At 34.4% G+C, this 25,118-nt stretch overlaps 1 protein-coding gene across 1 annotated transcript; it reads right to left on the bottom strand.

Moving 5' to 3' along the window:
- Positions 1 to 22,312: 22,312 nt before the first annotated feature.
- On the bottom strand, positions 22,313 to 24,640 carry LOC108340981 (DCD domain-containing protein NRP-A). Its single transcript, XM_017578570.2, has 5 exons — positions 23,795 to 24,640; positions 23,479 to 23,579; positions 23,255 to 23,338; positions 22,839 to 22,949; positions 22,313 to 22,624 (listed from the first exon to the last, which is right to left on the bottom strand). The coding sequence occupies exons 1-5, from the start codon at positions 24,489 to 24,491 to the stop codon at positions 22,553 to 22,555; spliced, it is 1,065 nt and encodes a 354-aa protein (XP_017434059.1). The 5' UTR covers positions 24,492 to 24,640; the 3' UTR covers positions 22,313 to 22,552.
- Between the last annotated feature and the right edge of the window lie 478 nt (positions 24,641 to 25,118).

Here is a 25,118-nt window from a genome sequence, read left to right as displayed (position 1 = left end):
ATGCAAATTGATCAATAGTAGAGTAACACAAAGATGAAGGGATTTTGTTTAATATGAGATGAATATGTTGTTGGGGTTAGATTTCACCAAGTTCCCTTTCATGTATATAAGAATTCCTCTTTATGCATTAATGTTAACGTCACTCACTAAAGTACTTAGAACCCAATCCCTTGGCGCAATAAGCCTCCCTTAATTCCTAGTTCGTGCAATTCCTAGCGTTCCTAGAAAATTAAGTCTAAAGATCAAGAGCTTAAGACGACCAAGTACTCATACCCTCATCCCTGAGAAGTATTACCCTTGTGAGAATTCAACAAGAACTAGAATTGTAAGGAACCTCCCGGCATTCATGCAATTCATAAATCATGCGACTAAATGAGTTAAATATAGCAAGCATTAAAACAGATGAATTCCCTAACAATTAATGAATAAAGCATATATGATTAAGAATCAATTCAAATACATGAGAGTTCACAAGGCTACATCATTCCCCAAAAACAAATAGAGTTTAGTTCCCCATAGACATGGAGAAACTTGATGAATAATGGAAAAACATGAGATAGTGAAACCCTAAGAGTAGAAGAGGAAGCTCCCGCCTGCAGATCCGCCTTTAGAGAGTAGAAGAATGTGCTGTTGTGTTGCTCTAGCCAGAGATACAAAACCTAGAGCGCTTGGGTCCTTTAAATAGAGTTGGAACAGAGTAGGAACAGGGCTCGGTTGAAAAGAGTTAAAACAGAGCAAAAACTAGGCAAAATCTGCAACGCGCGACGCTCGGGCGCCCCATTTAGGACGCCCGGGCGGTGGACGTCGATTTCCGTAGGGCTTGAGCCTTCAATTTTGCCCAGGCTTCGGGGTTCGACGCCCAGGCGGCCTAGGGCGCCCGGGCGGCGGACATCGATTTTTCCACGCTCAAGCCTCCTGCAGGTCGCCAAAGCTTCGTGCGGTTCCCTCTTCTGGTGTTTTTCTAGGCCTTTCTGAGCTCTATAACCTTAGCACTTCATCTCTGCTTCCTGTATTAACTCATTTTCTATCAAAACAAAGGGAATTAGTCATAAAATCATCAAATTCAACCTCAACTCTCTTATTCACACAACTTAAGGAAAAAACATGAGTCCAAGCAAGTTTCTAAGTCAAAAAGGGTGCATTTAGTATCAAAATTACATCACAGATAACGATATTTTAAACCGTTATCAATGCTGCCCTCCAATTCAAGTCTGGAGGCTTGGGTGGTGGCAAATTCTCCTCCAATGACTTCCACTCTTCCTGGATTCTTTTAGCCCAATTTTGTGAAGTCCTCCGAATCTCAACTTTGACTTCATCGGCCGTTGTAGCAACAACACTTTTGGCAACTGCTCCTTCTACTTGCAAACTCTCATGTAAAATTTCCACACTCCCCATCTGTGTTATTGTTGTCCAATTCTCACATATACTGCTTCTTCTGTTCCCTTCAACTATCTCTAGTAGAGTTGGGGGCAGATTTTTCAAAGAAAGGTGCTTGAATTTTTGATGCCAAGTCTTGCACCCCTAGACTACATTTTCTTTACTGTTTGGATGTGCTTTTGTTGATCCTTTGGTGTTTTGAACTTTAAAAGCATTTGCTGCCCTTGTTGTTTGATCTTGGGTGTCAATCCCTTCATAAGTGATCAACTCTTCTCTTTTCACCCACGAAAAAATTGGTGTCTCCTCACCCTTCCTAGCTCCATTATTGTTAGTGGCATCCTCTTCTTTTTGCTCCCAATTGCTTGCATTTTCTCCTCCACCTTGGCGTTTCTTTCTTGTCTTAACTGTTTTGACATTCACACCACAACTTACCACACTATGTCCACTAAAAACAAAAACTTTTGCAACTTTCTCAACAGCAGTAAAAACAACAGCTTTTGCTACTTTCTCAGCAGCAGTCACACTTATGTCTCCATCACAGTTTTCATCCTTGTCTTCCTCTCCACATATATTTTCTTCTCTCCTATCCTGCCCTCTAATTCTTGCAAAACCATCAACACTCAAAACTGCAACTTCCGTTTCTCTTTTCTTCTTAAAAATAGAGCCTCTATCTCTTCCTCCAAACCCCATTATTAATGCCTCTTTCAGCCCTTTCCAAGAAAGGTTGTTGGTTTTATTTTTCCAGGCCCTGAACCAATAGATTGTGCCTCCCTCCATGCAGTTGTAAGCCAATCTGAGCCTCTCCTTCTCTGTGACATTTTGGATGTCAAAAAACTTCTCTGCCTGAGAGATCCATCCCAATGGGTCCAGCCCCTCCAACCTGGCCAATTCTACCTACTGCCTCCAATTCTGTTCACCCTTGTCTTCCTCTATCTCCTCTTCATCTGAACCTTCTTCCTGCCCTTTCATGGCAGATTCCTTACTTCTTCCTAAACCTTTTAAGTGAATCTTGATTTCTTGCAGCATTTCTCTCATTTCTTGCATATTTCTTCTGTATTCTGCCATGTTCATTTTCAGTTCGTTGGTCCTCCTCTCCAAGGTATTGTTTCTTCCTTCCATGCCTCCACCCTTTCTTGATCACTTCTTGATCTGGCAGCCCTCTCTTATGGAGATCCGACAGTCCTCTCCCAGCCAGAATCCAACAGTCCTCTCCCAAGCGGAATCCGACAGTTCTCCCTTGATGATCCGACAGCTTCTTGATCTGGCAGTCCTTCCTTGATGATCCGATATTTTCTTGATCCTTCAGCCCCACTTTGATCCGACAGGTCAGACCAATTTGTTAGGTTCTTGGGTTTGAAACCTAACTAAGAACACTAACATAGGTAGAAATAGTAATGAAAGAATGATTTTTTCTATTATTCACCGTAAAAGAACTCTCTTTACAAAGAATGGTTAGGAGCATAACCTCCCTGGTTAGGAGCATAACCTCCCTGGTTAGGAGCATAACCTCCCTCTACAGGCTAAAATCTAGTCTTACAACAAATTCAGTCAATAATTCCCCCTGTACAGAACCCACTCCCTATTTATAAAGTTTCTCTTCCCCTTCCCACTAACTAACTAACTAACTGTCAAATAACTCTTCCCTCCTAACTACCCTTCTCATTTCCTCTTCCTTCTATCCTAAACCCCTTATAATCTATCACCTTATATCCTATCAGAATACAACCCTTTTAGCTCTTCTCACAAGCTGAGCAACCATATTCTTGTCCTTGTACACCTAAAGAAAACAGAACAAATCATGTAAGTAAATGCAAGCCTATTGAAGACACCTTTTCAACACCTGATAGTTAAGATATAAAGACAAGCATATTGTAACATAATTTTTTTTTACAAAAATGCTAAATAGTGTTGCTAACTATGCTTGCAACACTGATAGTCATGAAACATTGTTTTACAAACTTCAACACATGCCACCTTGCCCTAAACCTTCATGCTAGTCAGAAGCCAAAACTGATGAAATTTTTTTGTTTCCTTTCTCTCTTTTTATAAAAGTCTACAACATGAGTAAATAAACCATATAATATGTATTATAAACCATAGTTCATAATAGCCACAAACAATAAAGATCATTCTAGTTAAAAGGGATAGTTAGATGTTTTACTAGAAGGCTCTAACCATACCTTTCAACTAAAATTCATACAAAAACTACAAACCATGTTCCATACTTTATTTTTCTGCTAGCTACTAACCTTAAACTCCTAACCTACAACAATTTTAACCTATTTTGAACCTACACCAGCTAGCTAAAAACAAGGTAAAAGAATAGAATCAAGCAGTAAAATTTAAATTCAATAATTATAATTGATTATTCATCACATCTTAACAATTTCGCACCTTCATCATCAAAGATACTTCCTTGCTTAGGTAATTATGATTTTTCTGATCCCTAATTATATTCGTTCTTTTGAAATTTACGCATATACAAACTGATAAAATAGGTTGCTATCTATTCTAGTTGATAGTGATAAATAGGCAAAGGTGTGTTGATTAGGGGGTGATGATAAATTCGGAAAGCTTGCTTCCAATCTGGAAGTCATCCAAAAAAATGTCTTACTTTTCTCTTTTGCTTCCTTTGATCAAAGAGGCTCTTGAATGATTAGTCCATGATCTCCTAGCTTTATTAACCCTACAAAACAACAATATCAACATATTAGAAGATAATCCTTCTAAGACTTAGAGAAAGAAAACAATAAAGAACTTTTAAAAGTCCTTCTTCAACTTCCCTTTCTTTGAGTGGATTCCCTAAATAGGATTCCATTATTATGTACTGTGAACATGAGTGCATTAGGCATAATTTTACGCGTCCATGTTAACCACCATAGGTTATGAGGTTCTTGGTATGGGTAAGAGGTTGTTGGTTATGTAGGTGTGTGTGGTGGAGTCGGTAAGTATAGTGAATATGGGAAAAAGCATAGATATATTTCTTATGTAGGGTTACATGTTTTAGGAACTAAATTTAGACTTTCTATATTTTATGAAGTAGTATGTGAGAACCTGTTTTAAGAGTATATGAAAGGAGTTGGATGTGTACATGAATGTAGTAGAGGGATTCATTGCACTGGGTGGTTGTTATGGCAGGTTTGGACAATGTTAGTAAAGTGGGAGCTACGGTGGTGTAGCTGCAAGAGTGTATGGGTATTGTTATAGAACTTTAGGCTCAATGAATCACGACATGTAGGTCTCTTCGGGGGTATAAGTTGTGGAAGGTTCTACAAAGAAAAGGAGAATTAATGAGAGGATTGGTCATTACAAATAAGTGTGATTGCATGTAATGAGGGTAGAATAGGTACTGTGTTATGAATTGGGTTCATAAAACAGAAGCAAAATGTGCTTTTGTTAGTGTAGTATAGAGTTGAAGTGTAGTTTTAGTTGGCATACAAAGGTAATTCTGACATGGGGCACTAGTGTAAGAGAAGTCCTTTAGTTACCCTTGGTATAGCAAAAGCAAGTGACATGAAATGAAGTTGGTATTTTGTAATTGGAGTAGTACCCACAACATTTAAAGAAGAAAGAAAAGTGATAATGCTAATTCTTACCATTATCTAAGCATCATTTTAGTAGCAAAATCAACTCTTCTTTAGCTTATTACTTGCTTAAATCCTCTCTTTTATTTAGTTTTAGTATTTATCTATATTTTGGGCTACATTACGTAAATAATACTCTAATCCCTTGTTTTTTGATCTATTTCGATGTTAGGAAGATCCTGCATTACATTGAAGAGCCTCGGTGATCCAGGAAGTCATTGCTGAAAAAGTCATTTTCGCTTAAGCGAGAATAATTTAGCTTAAGCGAGAATGACTATCTTCTCCAACAAGTTCATTTTCGCTTAAGCGAGAATAATTTAGCTTAAGCGAGAATTCGAGCAGTATATATACTCACGAGGCAGAAAGAAAAAGGGTCTTTGGTTCTTTGGAGGCGCGATTTCACGTCTGGAGCTCATGGAGGGCGCGAGGAGCTTGTGGGAACATCTCCTCCTCTTCCTTTGGGTCTCCTTCTTCTTCCATCTTCCATGTTTGTAAGCTTTAGGGTTCTCCATGGAAATGGAGAACCAGATTCATCTTGTTAGGGTTAGATGTAGCCTATGAACTCTTGTGTAATGAATAATTGTTTCGTATTTATAAATGCCTTTTCTATCTATTACTAGTATTCTTGTTTCCGATCTTAAAGCTTGCATGTAATGGGGACGTTCATGACTTGATTTTGAGGTTTCATTGAGCCAGGGATGGGATATGAAATCTTGAATTGAAACAAGAGTCCTTGTGGGTCATTGAGCCAGGGATGGGATATGATTCACATGTTGTCTTAGATCCTAGTTCTTAATGCGGGTTTGCTTGTTAGATTGTCCAAGGGATTGGAGTTTGATAAGGAAAACCTAGGCTCTTTCACCTAAGGGATTAGGGCTAGAGTGTTTTAGCGGATTGACTTTAGTAAATTGATAGAGAGGAGATGAAATTGGTTATATACAAGAGTGCATTGGTGAAAACTAACCTTAACAATGTCATTTCATACCATTTCTAGTCTTTTCCATTTCCAAGGGCCTTCAAATCCAAAGTCCAACCTTGTAATTACTTGTGAATTTATCTTTTTGCACATATTCTTAAATGATGAGTTGTTCTTGAGTCTAGATGAGTTGTTAATCGCACAATTTTCTAGTCTTACGAGTCTCTTGGGAAAACGATACCTGGTCTTACCACGGTTTATTACTTGAACGATTTGGTGCACTTGCCAAAGAGATTAACAAGTTTTTGGCGCCGTTGCCGGGGAACTCGTGTCAATACTAGACTTTTGTGAGGTTTCTAACTTATGTAGACTTGATTTTGTATATAGAACTAACTCTTTTGTTGTAAATAAATTTTCACTTTTATTTGGGCTAATTTGTGGCTTTAGCCTAGTTGTGTCTAAGTGTATGCAGGGAGATGTTCACATAAGGAGGACTGCAGCCTCAAAAGCATCATGAAGACCCTGAGATTGAAGGAATTATAGGACACAAGGAGACAACTATGTTGAGCATCACAAGCTGCCCCAAATTCTTCCTCCCTTGAAGATGCTCCAAGTGCTAAGTAAAAGATAAACAAGAAAGGGAGAAGAAAAAGAGAAAGACTAGTCACCACCACCCTTTGATGAGAGGCAAGGAACTCAAGCCTAGCAAGCCAAAGTTGATCAAGAGGATTGAGTGTTTTAAGATTTCAAGGTAGTGGAAGGGCAAAAATGAAGATTCTTATGCTATGAGAATTGATTTGGTGACTAGAAAGTGATTCAAGAAGAGTTGGTGAAAGGAGCACACCAACAACAACATTTGCACTTCATTGAGTAAACCGTCAAGCTAATGACGTTAAACAAGCCCTTTTGGGAGGCAACCCAATTTTCTTACCCTTTTTACTTATGTTTGTGTCATTTTTGTGTCATTTGCATTATTGGTTTATGTTATGTATGTTGTGTTTGGTTGCATTTTAGTGATTTTTGAGTTGTAATGTTGTTTTTGTGGTTTGTATAAGTGTATTATGTTAGTTTTAGCTTGGTTTGTGTGTAAGTGCATTGAATGAATGTGTAGAAAAAAAAATCACAGATTGAATGGCCAATCTCGCAAGAATCTGCATTATTTTCGCCTAGGCTAAACTTTCTCGCTTGGGCGAGATATGCAGAAAATTGAAAAAATAAGTTTTACTGATATTTTAGCTTAGGCGAAACCTAACTCGCTTGGGCGAGAAACGAATTTCAAATCAAAGCGCTGTCTGGAATATTTTCGCTTAAGCTAAAACTAAATCGCCTGGGCGAGATTTAGGCTGAAAATTGGGGTACCCACTGGAACAAGTTCGCTTAAGCAAAAATATTGTAGCTTGGGCGAAAATTTCTACTGCAAATCTAGCTTAAGCGAAATAATTTTAGCTTAAGCGAAAAATGTTTAGCTTAAGCGAAAAAGTTTTAGCTTAAGCTAAAATCTGATATGGTGCCCCCAATACTGGTTCTGCACATTTTTTTTTGTTGATTGATTTTGAGTTTTCTCTTGCTTTGCACTTTTTCACACACTTCTTTTGATGTGTTTTTAAACCTTTTTGTGTTGTTGTACCTTTGGGAAGTTTAATTTTAAGACTTCCCTCTATGTTCATGTACTTTTGTCTTTGTTTGTTTTGACTTTCATTGTTTTGTTTCTTTGCTTTCTTTTGCACATTTCTTTTAGTATGTTTTTGGACCTTTCTCTTTAATTGTTGACTATGAGATACTAATTTTACTTTGAGCTTTCTTGTTACAGGATAAGATCTTCCTTAGGAATTAAAGAGTTCAAAACCACCATTGGTCAACCTTTGAGGCATGCTTGAGCTGAGAAACATATGACTTGAAAATTTTGCTGCTCGTGCAGCATGGCCTGGGGGCCAGGCCCCTACTGATGGGGGAGGTGGAGCAGTTGTGGAGTATAAGCTACTGGAGGAGGAAGATGTTACATATGAAAAGTGAAGCTAGTGTTCTACACTGTTGGAGCTGCAAAGAGTCCATTTTGATCGGTTTTTTAGTTTTAATTTTCAGTTCTTATTTACTTTCAGTTTTTGTGTTTTTGATTTCTTTTTGACTTGCCTAGTGGATAGTTCTTTTGCAATTGGTTTGGTGATTCGAGTGAATCATATGTTATGCTTGAATTGAATACAAATCTTTTGTGCTTGCTCTTTATCTATGAAAATTTCTTTGAAAATTTAATTGAGATTATGTGGTTAAGTTTGTTGAATAGAGGTTGTGGTTGCTTGTATATGTTTAGATGGATGCTTGGTTTTAATTGTGATCAATATTCTTGGCATGATGTTTATCAAACTTTGGAACCCTGAGTAAACCTGTGAGATGTTGTGCCCAGAGTTTATTGTTGAGTGCTATCACTTTGAAATCACAGTTGATTTTGCCTAAGTTTCTCTATTTGAACTATTTACTTGCTTGTTACAAATGATCAAGGCCATCTTGTTCTTCAACCTCTTCTACATTTTTAAGCCTAAAAGCCAATGCAAAACACTTGAACCTTGAAGAAAAACTTTCTCACCCCTGAAACCTTAAGCTTATTGAAAAATCCTTAACCTCCTTACCTTGAGTTGAGATGAACATATATGTTAGGATGAGGAGAATGGTTTAAGTTTGGGGGAGTTTTTGAAATAAGGAAGCATTGAGAAAATAGCAAAATGAGTCAAAAAGAAAGAAAAAAAGAAGAAAGAAGAAGAAGAGAAAGAAAAATGAATTCATTGAAAAAGAATTGGGAAATAAGTTGAGAAGTGGTTTATCCAATTGTGAAGCAAAGAGAGAGACTAATGCTATATCACGAAGTAAATTGTTTTATCTCTTAGCTCAAGGTGCTTTGTTGTCCAGAAAAACTAATTTTTCTTCTTAGCCCAGCCACATTACAAGCCTTAAAAAGTCCTTGTGATGCTAACTTGCTTGTGATTGTGTTTGATATTGTGAAACGAACGACAAATTTAATTTGTGTAACACTGTGATAGTTGAGAGTTAGACACACATCCTTATACACCATTGTGCTTGAGTGAAACACTTTCCTTGATGAAGGATGGTTCCATGCATTCAATGAAAACATCTTGCCATGTTTGTTGATCTATCAATTACATCTATCTTGTGATTTTAAATTGTGAGCACCATGATTGAAGTTTAGCTTGCTAAGGCCATTTTATCTCTTGAATGTAATTTCCGAGTTGAGCAAGCATGATTGATTTTGTTTATTTGATTGAAATTGTGCTTGAGTTGCTAGACTGTCGTGATTGAATCGTTTACTACGTGAAGTACTTTTGCTTGAGGACAAGCAAAGTTGTAAGTTTGGGGGAGTTTGATAATGCTAATTCTTACCATTATCTAAGCATCATTTTAGTAGCAAAATCAACTCTTCTTTAGCTTATTACTTGCTTAAATCCTCTCTTTTATTTAGTTTTAGTATTTATCTATATTTTGGGCTACATTACGTAAATAATACTCTAATCCCTTGTTTTTTTGATCTATTTCGATGTTAGGAAGATCCTGCATTACATTGAAGAGCCTCGGTGATCCAGGAAGTCATTGCTGAAAAAGTCATTTTCGCTTAAGCGAGAATAATTTAGCTTAAGCGAGAATGACTATCTTCTCCAACAAGTTCATTTTCGCTTAAGCGAGAATAATTTAGCTTAAGCGAGAATTCGGGCAGTATATATACTCACGAGGCAGAAAGAAAAAGGGTCTTTGGTTCTTTGGAGGCGCGATTTCACGTCTGGAGCTCATGGAGGGCGCGAGGAGCTTGTGGGAACATCTCCTCCTCTTCCTTTGGGTCTCCTTCTTCTTCCATCTTCCATGTTTGTAAGCTTTAGGGTTCTCCATGGAAATGGAGAACCAGATTCATCTTGTTAGGGTTAGATGTAGCCTATGAACTCTTGTGTAATGAATAATTGTTTCGTATTTATAAATGCCTTTTCTATCTATTACTAGTATTCTTGTTTCCGATCTTAAAGCTTGCATGTAATGGGGACGTTCATGACTTGATTTTGGGGTTTCATTGAGCCAGGGATGGGATATGAAATCTTGAACTGAAACAAGAGTCCTTGTGGGTCATTGAGCCAGGGATGGGATATGATTCACATGTTGTCTTAGATCCTAGTTCTTAATGCGGGTTTGCTTGTTAGATTGTCCAAGGGATTGGAGTTTGATAAGGAAAATCTAGGCTCTTTCACCTAAGGGATTAGGGCTAGAGTGTTTTAGCGGATTGACTTTAGTAAATTGATAGAGAGGAGATGAAATTGGTTATATACAAGAGTGCATTGGTGAAAACTAATCTTAACAATGTCATTTCATACCATTTCTAGTCTTTTCCATTTCCAAGTGCCTTCAATACCAAAGTCCAACCTTGTAATTACTTGTGAATTTATCTTTTTGCACATATTCTTAAATGATGAGTTGTTCTTGAGTCTAGATGAGTTGTTAATCGCAAAATTTTCTAGTATTACGAGTCTCTTGGGAAAACGATTTGGTGCACTTGCCAAAGAGATTAACAAGAAGTAAAAGTGGAGAAGTGAGAAAGAGGAAGAATGTGGGTTATGAATGTGTATGCAAATAACAAGAGAAAAGTTAGTGATTGGTGGAGGTAGTGGGTTCCGCTTGGATATAACAACAATTGAATACCATTTTGCTCTTTTGGTCAGGAATTAAGTGCACTAGATCAAACCAACACTTTAAAAACTCCCATACCAGATTTCAGCCATTTCTCATTAGACTTTGGTGAACTATGATGCCTAACAAGTCTTAAATACGACTAATAAAGACCACCGACATTCAATTCACTCAAACAACACTCCCTATAGAAATTCACTTGTCAACCATAACTTTTAGACCGAAACCAAGCAAAACCAAATAGTTATCCAAGTCTTAATTTACACAGACTCATACTAGTAACCTTAAAATCATTCAATAGGCAATTGCCACAAAATTTAACCTGTTATTCCACAATTTCTAAAATAGAACAACCACACATTCAACATAATTCACATCAACAACTTCATTTACTAATTTATAAATTTCTAATCAAATCAAGCATGCAATACAAGTTAACAAAACATTAACAACAACAAAACTTGATAGTTAGTTTTTCTTACCTTACCGAGGACCTAACTGCTCTACAAGAGCTAAGATGACTCCACCATCTCAATGAACTCTATCTATACTTACAACTTACCAAAACATGATCAGAGTATACATGTAAGACCCAAGAAAATTGCATAGACTGTGGTATAAATTAATAAACTAAAATGTTGGTTATTATTAAAATAAGATTTATACGAGAAATGGTAGCGAGAGCTATGCCGTGAGAATAGGGAGGAAAGGGGATTAAATCACCCTATTGTAAGGTGGGGAAAAAAAGAGGGGGAAAGAAGAATCTTTCCGATGTGTTGGAAGTCCCACATTGACTAAAGATAAGGCCAAATTATAATATATAAGTGGGGTGCAAACCTCACCTTACAAGCCGATTTTGTAGGGTTGAGTTAGGCTTAAAACCCTACTTCTTAATATGGTATCAGAGGCATGGTTAGAGTCTATCCTAGTGAGTTCTAAGTGGGTATTTCTATTTCCACTCGTTGTCGGGCCGCTATCGGACCACCCCATTAATTTCTATTCTCACGCACGAGATGCCTATACCTCAGCGTGAAGGGGTGTGTTGGAAGTCCCACATCGACTAGAGATAAGGCCAAATTATAATATATAAGTGAGATGCAAACCTTACCTTACAAGGCAGTTTGTGGTGTTGAGTTAGGCTTAAATCCACTTTCTGATACGATGTTTTAAAAGTGGGGTATGACGGTTAGAGAGTGATTGGGAGGAAGATGGAATTTGGTTGTAAGGTTCTATGAGTGGCTAGAAAACACAAGCATTGGGATGTGAAGTAAAGGAGGTACAACCAGGAACAAAGAGGCTAGTGTAGAAAAGGCTTTAGACGTCTGTTATTTTGGGCTTTTTACGTCTGATCCTGATCTGACGTCTATTCGGATGACGTTGATGGGACCTCGAACCCTAGTCGTCTAGACGTTATCGGACGTCTATATAAACGTCTGACCTGAACAGATCCGACGTCTAAAACGTCGTTGTATTTGATTGGATCTTTCTTCGCTTGAGGCATCTCGAGTTGCTACTGGCTCAAGGTGATTCGAGTTTACAACTTTATATTTTAGTTGAAGAGAATGGATTGTGTGTTTTTTTTTGTATTGGATGGTTTTAAAAACGTAGTGGAGGGAATTGGAAGAGTGCAAAATGCAAGAAATCGCCGCCCAAGAACGTCGCCCAAGGACACGAGCAAAACTGCACCAAAACCCAACGATAACGCATTTTAATCGGTTCTAATGAAAGATAATTCACCAAAGAGTAATGTAATCGAAGTAAAATTAATTTAAAACAATGCAAAAGTGAGAAAACGAACCTAAAAAACGTATCCCGTGGAGAGAAAACGCGAGGAAGATAATGAACAGCGAGTGCACGTAACGGCTGCCTTGCGTTCGCGGTGTTTTAATGCAGACATTTAGAAGTTGGTTCTCCACATAACAGATTTCTAAATGGCTTTAGAAGTGGGAGTGACAGGATCAGACGTCTAAATGGAGTCAAAAAATGACATTTTAAATTTTTGGACTGAGTATTTAGAAGTCGATTCCTCCCATAACAGACGTCTAAATGGCTTTAGAAGTCGAAGTTGCGGGACCAGACGTCTAAATGGAGTCAAAAAGTGACTTTTTAAATTTCTGGGCTGAGTATTTAGAAGTCGGTTCCCCCATAACATACGTCTAAATGACTTTAGAAGTCAGAGCGGCGTGATCAGACGTCTAAATGGAGTCCAAAAGTGACTTTTTAAATTTATGGGCTGAGTATTTAGAAGTTGGTTCCCCCCATAACAGACGTCTAAATGGTTTTAGAAGTCGGAGTGGCAGGATTAGAAGTCTAAATGGAGTTCAAAAGTGACTTTTTAAATTTATGGACTGAGTATTTAGAAGTCGGTTTTCCCATAACAGATGTCTAAATGGCTTTAGAAGTCGGAGTGGCAGGATCAGACGTCTAAATGGAGTTCAAAAGTGACTTTTTAAATTTCTGGACTAAGTATTTAGAAGTCGGTTCCTCCTATACCAGACGTCTAAATGACTTTAGAAGTCGGAGTCCCCCATAACAGACGTCTAAATAGATTTTTTTATTTACAAAAAATGTCACCGGTCATTTTTTATGTTGGATATTCGAGTGTCGAACGTCTAAAGGGTGATGTTAAAGGCCTTTTCTGCACTAGTGTAACTGAGAAGAAGTGGAGGTGGAGTGAAAGATGTCGAGTAATCATGGGAAGGGTATTAGGTTGTTGGATTCTCGGCCGGGGAGCTAAACTCGTTTTAATTTGCTTTTCATGTTGATTGTGAGTGGATGTTGGGTTTTGTTTTTAAGATTTGAGGGTTTAATTAATTCTTATTAATTTTCTGATGAAATGTATATTTATGGGGAGCTATAACCTATTGCTTGATTTGTATAACGGGTAATTTTTGAAAATTTTATTCCAATGTTTTTATTAATGCCGTTTGGATATAATGTGGGTGTAATTAATTTAGTTCGAGCCAGATATGGGTCTATATCTGTTATCTGGTTGAATTTGAATGTGGATAGATTTGTTTATTGCTTTAGAAGTTAATTTGTGTTTCTGAAAAATTATAATCAGTGATATGCTCTGTTTGCACAAAACCAGAACGTTTAAAAGTTTATGAGGAACTAATGATCTTACACGTGAATCAATTTCATGTGATTATATTCTGTTTGGGAAGGTTAGGTAATTATGATTTTTCTGATCCCTAATTATACTCGTTCTTTTGAAATTTACGCATATACAAATTGATAAAATAGGTTGCTATCTATTCTAGTTGATAGTGATAAAGAGGGAAGGCTCTTGATTAGGGGTGATGAGTGATTAATAAGATATTTGTTCTATTAGATGATGTTCATATATATTATGATGTTAATGCAGTCTGGTGCAAGCTTAAGTTTCATTTCAGAATTTAATCCATGGATAATTGGAGAATAGGAATGAATATAAAAATAGGGGGTTATGATGGGTGGAATACTATTTTCATTATGGGGCGAGCAATTAACAGTTCTCCATAGTCTAATTAATGAAATTAATTTGCTTAATCATTTGCTGCAATAACGGGTTGCATATAAAGTGAATCCAACAGCTTTGCATATCAGAACCTTATTTTCTCAATCCGAAAGGCGTGGCATGCTAAATTATGCGTTATAATTTAAGTCTGAACTTGAAACCTTATAATTTGTGTGTGATGTGAATATTTTACTGTGAATGACTAAGCAAAGATTAAGTTACTATTGTACAGAGTTTAATTGTTTGGGTATATCTTTAAACTTGAATTAAAATTTATTTGATATGGGTATTGGTACATGTATATCTTGTTCTTTTAAAATGTTTGGTTTATTGAATGGTTAGCTCACCCTACAATTGTATGTTTTTGTCTTTGTGTACAGGTATAATAATCATATAACGTATGTTATATTGAACTCAGATGGAAATGCAAATGATTTTGGAGCGAGAGGGGATTTGCAACTCGGAGAGATTTCTTAAAATTTTATTTAATTTATGCAAAGAATTAAAAAATTGGTTCAAATTAATTCTTTTTGTGTTGTATTTGGATACAAAATATTTCAACTTGTATTAAGTCGTTTCGAAATAAAATTTTCAATTTATTTTCGATTTGAGGAAATTTTAATTTTCCGTATTTTCGTGATCACTATAGTTAAAATCACTACGTTTTGCATGTAAAGGAAATAAGAGAAAAAAAGAGAGTAGAAACTAACTTAAACTGATAAGATGACTTGAAGATATCGCTGATGTAGTCATTCAGACAATTTTTGATCTTTAAACAAATGAGCACTAAAAATCAAAGAACTCTAACAAAATAATTTCAAGAAACCGTATATTTTAAAATAATAAAAATCGTTTATAACAAAAATTTTTATATTAAAACTATTTAATATTATAATAATCAAATTTCAATATTTTTAAATTACTACTGTTTCTAAAATATCATTTTATAGTCTTTACAAATTTCACATAATTATATTTGTAAATTATGAAGTATGAATCATGGTTGGTTGATCATAAATAGGTGTCCATTGTGATATCTTTTAGCATACTATTCTCTTCATCTTCATAGGACTTTTATGATTATTTTTCCATAGAGCAAGTCTTTTTTGTAGAGCCATTCGTTTTAGTTCTATAGTCTTTAAAATTGACTATTAGTCTTTGACTTTTACTTTTCATGTTTCGTAATAACTCTCTGATTTTATTTCAAAACATAATTCTAACAGATATTTAAAATGACTAGTAATTCGACATACAGATATTTAATTTTATGGCAATAATTAATAATAATTTTATTATAAGATCACACGTTATATAATATTAAAAGTTAAATATAATTTTTTAAGAAAATATAGAGGGAGAAGTTTTATTTTTGTATTTCTTTAGAAAATGTTTTAAAAAAAATCCTAAATTTTGAAGACATATATAAACTAGTAATATATAAATTGTTGTATATTATATGAAGCAACTAAAATGACGATAGAATGAGAAAGAAGGATAATAATGATAATCTAAAGAGATGTGGTGTTAATTGGTTAGACAGAGGAACATAGAAATTGAAAAGGAATGATTCAACTTTCCGACCAAGTCAGTGATTGGCTTGAAGTGGTTTGTCGGTAAGCATGCAGCTCCACGTGCCACCGTTTCTTAAAAAGATAAATCAGATATTAATTAATCATTAATAACGAAAGATAAATATTTAAAGCTAAGAGTATTTTTATGTATAACTTAAAATCACATCTATATTTAGTTTTGTCTAATGTTATACTTTACAAATTGTAAGGAAATAAAAAGGTTTAATGTTTCCGTAGGTCCTTATTTTTGACATGAATCTCAAATAGATCCTTTTTTTTTTTTGGCGTCTCAATTGGGTCCTTTTTTGTGTAAAATTGTGGCAATTAGGAGTCTGCCGTCAAATTGAATAAACGGCCGTTTAAGTTTGGCCTACGTGGATAAATTCTTTTATTTTAAATTTTGAATTAAAAAATTAAATTAAAATAGGGGAAATTCAATTAGGGCAAAGTTGGCAATTTAATTACAGAACCCCATTCTCTCTGCAAGTTATGATAATGTATTCCGGCAACGTCTCCTCCTTGGACCCCATGTTTTCCGGCACCAGTCTACAGCCACTCCCCTCTCAACCCTTCCCTTTTCCGGCACCAGTCTATAACAGTCCCTAAAACCGAATCCTCTCAACCTTTCAAATTCTTCCCCCAATACCATCCTTCCCCCCTTTCTCCGCCTCCCGCAGCTCCGCTCCCCGACGGTGGTCGTCGACGGAGTCTAACTCTGCTAGTGATCTTCGTCTCCAAGGAAGAGGAAACATTTGGTCAGCGCACTGCATTTTGAGACCGCCGAAGCCGGCGAGGGAAGTGCCGACGCGGAGGTTGCTGTCGCGCTTCCAGATTTTGTAGGTGTCGGAGGGGGCGATCTTTCATGCGCTTAGTGTTTCCAAATTTGGGGCTTTTGTTTGCAGGGTTGCATGATAGTGGAGACGAAGGAGGCGAACTCCGGTGCTCCAGTGATAGCGGCGCCTGGTGACGCAACGAAGGCTGATGGACAAACCCGATTTGGGGGTTCTCTCTGCTTCGAATGCACGCTAGATTTGAACCAGTCAAAGAAAGGGTACAAAATGATGGTTCTAGTGAAAAATCTAATTCTAGTTCTCCTAGAGATGTTTTAGGTCTTGGAAATTATGGTTCTGATGCTGATGATGAAGACAATGATATATCTGTTAATGGCATTTCACAACTTCATGAGCATAGTACATATGAAACTAATTTTGTGAATGCTCAGATCAAAACCATGTCTTTACCATCCAATGTTAGAGGACTGAGGTTTGGAAGAGGGAATAGAATAATAGGAAGGGGTAGGGGGAGGATGATTCAGAAAGAAGACCTGCAGAATTCAACACAGTTTAAGTTTATGTATTTTTTTTTCCTTTATATTCTCTCCTTCACTCCCTTCCACGGCAACCCTTGCCTCCACCGAACTAGTCCAACTGTGGCTCTCTCCGGCCGGCCAAAATCATCACCGGCAACGCCCTCCGCCCTGGAAGTGCCACCACACACCATCGTTCCAACTTCTTTCTTTCCCACGCGAGCGAGCAAGAATGTTCCAGCTTCTTTCTTTGCCCTTAATTTTATTTTATTTCCAACTTTGCCCTTTCAGCCCTATTTATCCTTCATTTTTTAATTCAAAAAAAAAAAAAAACACAGTTTAGTCACGTCAGCATGCCACGTAACACCCTATTTAACGGTGTTTGATCAATTTGACGGAAAGTCTTTATTTGATCAAATTTTACACAAAAAATGACCCAATTAAGACGCCGAAAAGAAAACGGACCTATTTGAGATTCACGTCAAAAATAGGGACCTACCGAGACATTAAACCAAATAAAAATAATGATTCATCCCATGCTTTTGTATCCATATATTTGGCTTATAAGTTCAACCATATTCATAATTAGAGACCAAACAACCAACCAAAAGGGTTGAGAATTTTGGATTACCTAACCCCACACCTTCGTATCTTCAAGTTCTTGGATGAGTTGGCGACAATTAAATGAGTAAGCCAATTAGTCTATTCACATCGCTTTCACGCCACCGCTAATCACACAATATTATATTCAAATATTCATTTAAATTAAAAAAAAAACATAACTACATATTACATACCTCATCAATTTAAATATTTTTAATTATATTTTTATTAAAAAATTTATTACATTCAGTTTATAAATCTTTATATTTTTAATTAAACTGTTTTTATCATATTACAAAAAAGAACGAAATTATTGATGAATACAATTTATCACTAATAATAAAATTTTGACAAAATAAAATTTTCTACTATTGCAAAAATATTTCTTAATAAATTTTACAATGGTTACCGTAAATATATTTATAATTACAGACAATTATAATTCGTCAAAATAATTGTTGCGATTTGATTTCTTTCTTATTTTTTTTCTTTTTGTTGTTCTTCATTATTCTTCTCTTCCCGTCTCTCTGCCTTCCTTTATTTCAACTTTGGTTTCAATTCTTCTTTCTCCACCACCATTTCATTCTTTTTCTCCTTTTTCTGGTGTTAAAATCATAATTAATCGAATTTAGTAGAAAATTTGATGTCATTTTATTGATAGATTTTAAAAAATTAACTCTCAACTAGTTTTATTGATAAAATTTATTAATTGATTTTATTATAAAATGATCAAACTCCAAAAATAAATGACAAGATTAGTGGCAAAATTTAGTAATAAATTACTAAAATATCTAACTACTAAAAATTTTAAATTATCGATGAAAATATCTATTATAATAAAAATTCTAAAATTTGTTGATAAAATTTGTTTCAATCCAATAAATTTTTATACGTTAATAAAATTTTATCAGTAAATACCTTTCTTAGTGTATCTAAGTTCCAATAGAAAAGATACTAATATATATATATATATATTGTCTTATTGAAGGAATGTTAGATAAGAATAATTAAGAAAACTACATCTCTTGATTAAATATTTAAAAGGAAAAGAATATATATTATACAAAGAGTGTGCTTAAGTTATATATACAAGTATTTTTTTTCCTATTAAAAACAATTAGATAAGGAATTTGTATGAATGTCGTTATGTATCATCTATATCTATAATTTGCATTAACAATTGATTATTTTGTTACACTTTAACAATTAAATTTGTTAAACATTTGTAATTTTTATGCGTTAACTATTTCTAATTTTATAGTTTGGTTTTACTTTTTTAATTTAAAATCAACTTAAGAACTTCTAACTCGCTTATGAACTTAATTTTCTAAAAATAATCAATAACCAATAAAATATAATTACTTATAATGCTTTTTCTTGTTTATTTTACTACTTATGAGAAAGCCATGCTCTTATATTCAACTAATTCAAACTTTCAATTAATTTTTAGGAAAAATATAAATGCACTCTATCTATATACGTGGAAGGTAAAAAGAGATAAGAATTAAAAATAGATTTAATTGGAACTAATTATAATACATGCAATATTTTTTTGTAAAGCTCATGTTAAACGTATTTTAATCTCTTAACTATTCTAATATTTGAGATATATCATTTCACATATCAGCTATATTAGACATCTCTATACCTACAAGTAATAATAATTGCAATATTTGTGATCTTTCTTTATAAATTTAGATGCGAAAATCTGGAAGGATTATTGGATAATTCTAAACCACAGTTCATCCATACTCCATAAATATTTAAGTAAAATATAGTTTATCAAACGATTGTTTAGTTTATTTATGCAAGAAATTTCATATATAATTTACTTAGTCTACGAAGAGATGTGGTCCAAATATTTGGTCAAACAAGAGGAAGATGCTTCCTCTTCAGTTTATGCAATTGTTAGGTTGAAGGCAATGCTAGGTCATCCCATTACACTTGTTTGATGTAACAGTTTTGCCTAACTAAAAAATCAACATTTAAGCGTTAGTATAAAAATAGCGTATAACGTCACGCGTTTAACGTCTAATCACTGAATAAACATTTTTGTAAATAAATGCAATTATTAAATATCGTTTATAATTGTAATTTGACGTAAAATAATATAAAACGTCGAATGTTCCAGCGTTAAACGTCAAAAGGTTAATGAATTCAATAAAAATTTGAGCGGGAGATCGAAAATTCATTCACTTTATCTTAGCGCGCGACACCCTCTTCTCTTCTCAAAATTTTCTTGAACGAAGTTTGACGACCATCATATGTAATCTTTCTTTCATTTGATACAAATGCATTTTATGTATGATTTTCGTTTGTTTTGACTGATTATTTTTGTGCTTTTGTTCTTCATAGGCACATTCTGCTTTCTTTGTCATCAGTGACGACACTTTATTTTGACGAACCCATCTTTTGAAGGTTAGTTTTCGTTTTCGTTTTGAAGAACTTATTTGTTGAACTTGTTTGTTGTTCTTTTTTGTTGAACTTGTTTGTTGTTGTTTGGTTGAACTTGTTTGTTGTTGTTGTTGTTCGATTGAACTTGTTTGTTGTTGATTATTGTTGTTTATTGTTGATACTACGTTCATAATTCTTGTTTTATAAAATATCAAAAACTGAAATTTGTTGTTTTCCTACTTTTTCAGTCTCGTAGAGCTGTAAAAAAAGATCACAATTAATTAAAAAAAACACAAAAAAATTTATTAACGTCGTATATTAACAAAATTCGATGTTAAGTTAACGTCGTATATTGACAAAATTCGACGTTAATTTAACGTCAAATTTTTTAAATTCGATGTCAATTTAACGTCTCCTGATATGACATCGTTCGCGAATTCGCCATTAAAAGCCCAAAATATTTGATATTGTACGCGATTTTTTACTAGTGTAAATAAACTTCACTTCGCCAAGACATCAAAGTGTAAGAAGTTTGATATTTTCATAAACAACTACTAATTTGATTTTTTAACATTTACACTAGTGCAAAATAAGACGGTTAAAAAGAGTAGTGACAAAAGAATAAAAAGAAACTTCATGACAACAATTATTAAAAGTTTAGGGGATGGGAAACGACAATGGTTATACTGGGAATCGTCGTTGAAAAACCCAATAATATTTTAAGGACTATGATACTAAGAGCTTTGTTTAACAACTTCCTTTTTAGTGTACAATTGTTTAGTATGGGAAGTTGTTGGATTTAAAACGAAATTGTAACTAAAAGTTTTATGAGAGAAGCGTTGAGACAAAAGTAAATAATAAATGCACAACTAATTTTATATTGGTTCATTCCAACTAAGTTATGTCTTGTCTCCTTTATCCTTAGAGGGTTCCACTATAATCTTCAACAAGATTACAACTGAGTATTCTCAACACTTCTGGTATCCCTAGGCACTCTTGGTATCACCCAACACGCTACCTAGTTGAGTTCACTCACTTATAGTTGTGCAGTATTCTTCACCACTCCTAATATCCTTAGCAAATAACTGCTGTTACCCTAAACTGGTTGAGTTTCACTATGCCTGGTACTAGAAAATTCTAGTATCCTCTAATACGCTACTTAAACTTCGTTAACTTGTACGAATTTCACAATTGTTTTAATTCTCTTCAGAATTGCAATCAGCTATTGCTTACAAGTCGTTAGACGATTACTCTCATAGAGAGGATATGTGTTCAATACAATACAGTCTATAGACTAGTTAGGTGTTTCTTTCTTTTCTCTTTTCTCCTTCTTACAATAGTAAGCAAATATTACAATGAAACTTGAGAGTATTTCTTGACTTTTCTTTTTCTCTTCTCTCATATTCTCTTTCAGCTTGATCTTTTTTGTGCTTTAATCTAAACGCTTTTCGTAGGATTGATATTTATGTTGTAAGTTATCGTCTTTATTCTTCCTTTGAATGATCTTCTATTTAAAGGCTTTTTTTTCAAAAGATATCTGTTAGATTGAGCTCTTAGTCTTGAATCTTGTGTCTTCTCTATCTTGCGGTGAAATAGTCGTTGGTTAAAATCAACATATCAGAGAAGGTTTGTTTTTTCAGTACTTTGCTCGAAATAGGTTGTACTATCTTTCAAACACGTTTTCTTATGAAGAGAACATTCCATAATAATTACATAATATTTGTTTTAATTACATAAACTCATAAACATAATTTCTTGTGTAAGTATCTTTTTCTTTTAAATTTGAACAACCCAACTCTAAAATAAAATTTATTGATAAACAACATGCATAATGCAATTAACAACCCATGCTCTAACAATCCTAAAATTAACCACAAAATTATGTTCCTTTGATTTTGATTCAAATCTTAAAATTCATATGTATATATATAAATATATATATATATATATATAAATATATATATATATATATATATAAATATATATATATATATAAATATATATATATATATATATATATTTATCATCATGAACCCTGTTTCTTTTAATTTCTTATTCAACATCATGGAATGTGGTTAGCATTTTCCATAAATCAAATCTCCTCTGCAAATGGAACATTTAAATCAGTGCCTCACATTCACCATTTATTAACTTGATGCTTAATGCAGTAGTTAATCATTTGGAATAAAAAAAATTCATGTTGAAACTTCATTGTGTGTAAAAACTCATGAACCTATTAAGGACAGTTACGGTTCTCCAAAAAAGATTAGTTTATGACTAATTAAAAGTAAACAGTCATTACTTTAGTAGAGTTTCATATCAGCAATTAGTGCATAAGTTTAGAACATGCAGACCTTTCCTTCAAGTTGTAATTTTTCATAATAATAACCACAAGCAAAAGTTAGTTCATTTTTATTGTGTACTTTTTATGTGATGTTCATATACTCCCATAACAACAAAAATGGGCAGCAACCAGGCATATCAGCCTCTATACAAATAGCCCCTATACTTGCAACACATAATAAATATATAGTGGCTGAATTCATTGTCTTAAAGATTCTAATGAGTCCAAGATTTCATTGTCCGTGTAATTTCTGTTCTTTATAATCTGTATTGTCCACCCTTCTATGCAGGAATGGCCTTGAAAACATCATCGAAACTGTTCTGGTCTGCAAATATGTCCAGGAGAGACAGTGCCTGAAATAGTTAAGAAAAATACAATTTAGTTTACCATACACACATTTTAAGCAGCATAAGTAAATACATGTCTGTGTCAGATCAAGTCAAATACGGATTTATAATCCACATTCAAATTGAGCTTATTTTGAACATTTTTCATGTTCGAAAGGCACATCTCAGAACTTAAATGTTAAACTAAACACATTAATATCTTCAAGAAATTGATGCTTACCTCAGGCACACTCAGCTCAAGACGAAACTTAGGACCATCATAGTGATGAAGAATTGGTCTGAAGGAATCCTCCTCCAGTGGCTCACAAACTTTCCTAGTAATCACTTGAACCTGTAAACATCATGTATGGAAAATTCGTAAGAGTTAGTAAAACCAAGTAATATAATTAGAGTTTAATTACTACTTTCAGCACTGTGAGCTGAGCAGAAATCATCTTTAAATCACTTTTCAATAAGATAATTGTTGTGAAACTCAATAAATTACATGGATAACAAACCCTACACATTGATTAAATGATCTGTAAGACTTTACTTTTACATTTAGAGTATGTTCTAATTAAACTTATGTAATCATTGTCAGCATAAGTTGTGTATATATTATACAATTAATTAGATTGGAGATTAGATGATAAATACCTGAGCAGGGAAACGAGATTCACCAGGGCACTTCTTGTCCTCCCAAGCTGTTGGATCAATATTGGTTCCTCCAAAACCTGCAGCCTGAACAAAGCCCAAAAAACAGTTATTATTGTTGTCACTAACACGGCTGCTATTAGTAAAAGTGATGGCCTAATTCATTACTTGATTTCCAAAAAATTGAAGTGAAGCCACAAACTAAGAAGGAAAGTATACACACATACCTCGAAGATACCGTGGAGTTGGTGAGTGGAGTAGTTATACAGAAAAAGGGGCAACCCTGGAGTTATTGTTCTAACTGAATCTCTATATCGTGGAGGCAGACCTGCAAAGCACAAAAGAAAAGAATACGATCAACAAAACCATTTAGAATCACAAAGGAACAAGAGACAGCAACAAATGATTTATTTGATTTGGGGTGAAAAGACTGTCTTTCTCTAATAAAATTATTATTGATATCTCAGTCAATTCCTCACAAGATTTACAGAAACAGAAGATTTGTTAAAGAGAGGAAAAGTGAAAAGGAGAGAGGGGACTCACCAAAGAGCTGTCTTTTGAGATTCTCTGCCATGGTATCGTTGTTGCAAACAAAGATGTAGCCTCCGATGGTTTCATTCTTAGGCAGAGACTCTGCTGGTGGCAGTGTTTTGAATTTTTTCTCAGAAGCAGTCTTAGTGGCATCGTTACTAGTGTTGTTGTCTCCGTACTTTTTGTTGTTATTGTTGGTGTTGTTGCTGTTTTTCTTTAAACTTTTGGGTGTGTGAAACTGATCTTCAGCCTTAAAGAATGTTTTGTAGCCCTTGAGATTCGTGTTGAGATGGTGGTTGTTGTTGTTAAGGTTAAGATAAGGAGAAGGTGGGGTGTTGGAATAGATTCCCTTGTTCAAGCCTCCGAGAGTGTTGTTGTTAAGATTAGGATAAGAGGAGGTGGTGGTGTTGTTTGAATAGATTCCTCCCTTATTGAAGCCTCCAACTCCAAGATTGTTGTTGTTTTGAGGCACAGAGAAAAGGGTTCCATTGGAACTGGTTATGTTCCATCCATCGTTGAAATCATGAGACTTTGAGGAGTTGTTGTTGATGAAATCAGTGGCACTCACATCAAAGTTTCTCCTCTGATCGGGCCTCTTGGAGCTGTAGCTGTTGCTCCAAATGGAAAAATCATTGAGAGACAGATTGGCCAAACCAGATTCAAGCCTCAACTGGTCACTGAATTTCCAGAAGTCATTGTTGTTGTCCATGGTCAAAGAGAGAAGAAAAGGAAGAATGAACAAGTGTTTAAGTGTTGTTGTTGAGAGAGAAGAGATAATGGTTGAAGAAGAAACCAGAAACTTGTTAAATAAAGATTGATGAAAGCTGTGAAATTTCCAGGAAAGTTAACAAATTGGGTGGGCCATTATTTTTTGCGCGTGTAATTGTCAAAAGGATGATTTTGATACAAGGAAACCGGTGGGAACCAAATTTTATTTGTTAGAATTTTTTTTTTTCTTCTACAGTTTATTTTGTTTATAACTAATGATAAACTACGTTTTTTAATTAATTAGAAAAAATATATATAACAGGATAACCTAACTCTGAAAATTTTAGAATTATTTATAGTTAACTACCTAAAATAATGAAAATGTATATGAAAATAAATTATTAGTAAAATTTTAGATATTAAATAATTTTAATTATTTATTTAAACACGATAAATGAACTGAGACATCATTGGAAGTGTTTAACATGTTCCGAGGACTTTTATACATATAGAATATGAAATATGTGTTGGAAAAAACATAGTATAATTCAAACGATTATTTATTATCATTAATATATAGCGTATTTTTTGTATGGCTGATATGATCAAAGCATATAAATTAATTTAT

This window comes from Vigna angularis, chromosome 6 (assembly GCF_016808095.1).
Source record: "Vigna angularis cultivar LongXiaoDou No.4 chromosome 6, ASM1680809v1, whole genome shotgun sequence".
NCBI classification, from domain to species: Eukaryota; Viridiplantae; Streptophyta; class Magnoliopsida; order Fabales; family Fabaceae; genus Vigna; species Vigna angularis.
This window is presented reverse-complemented; position numbering and strand designations above follow the sequence as displayed.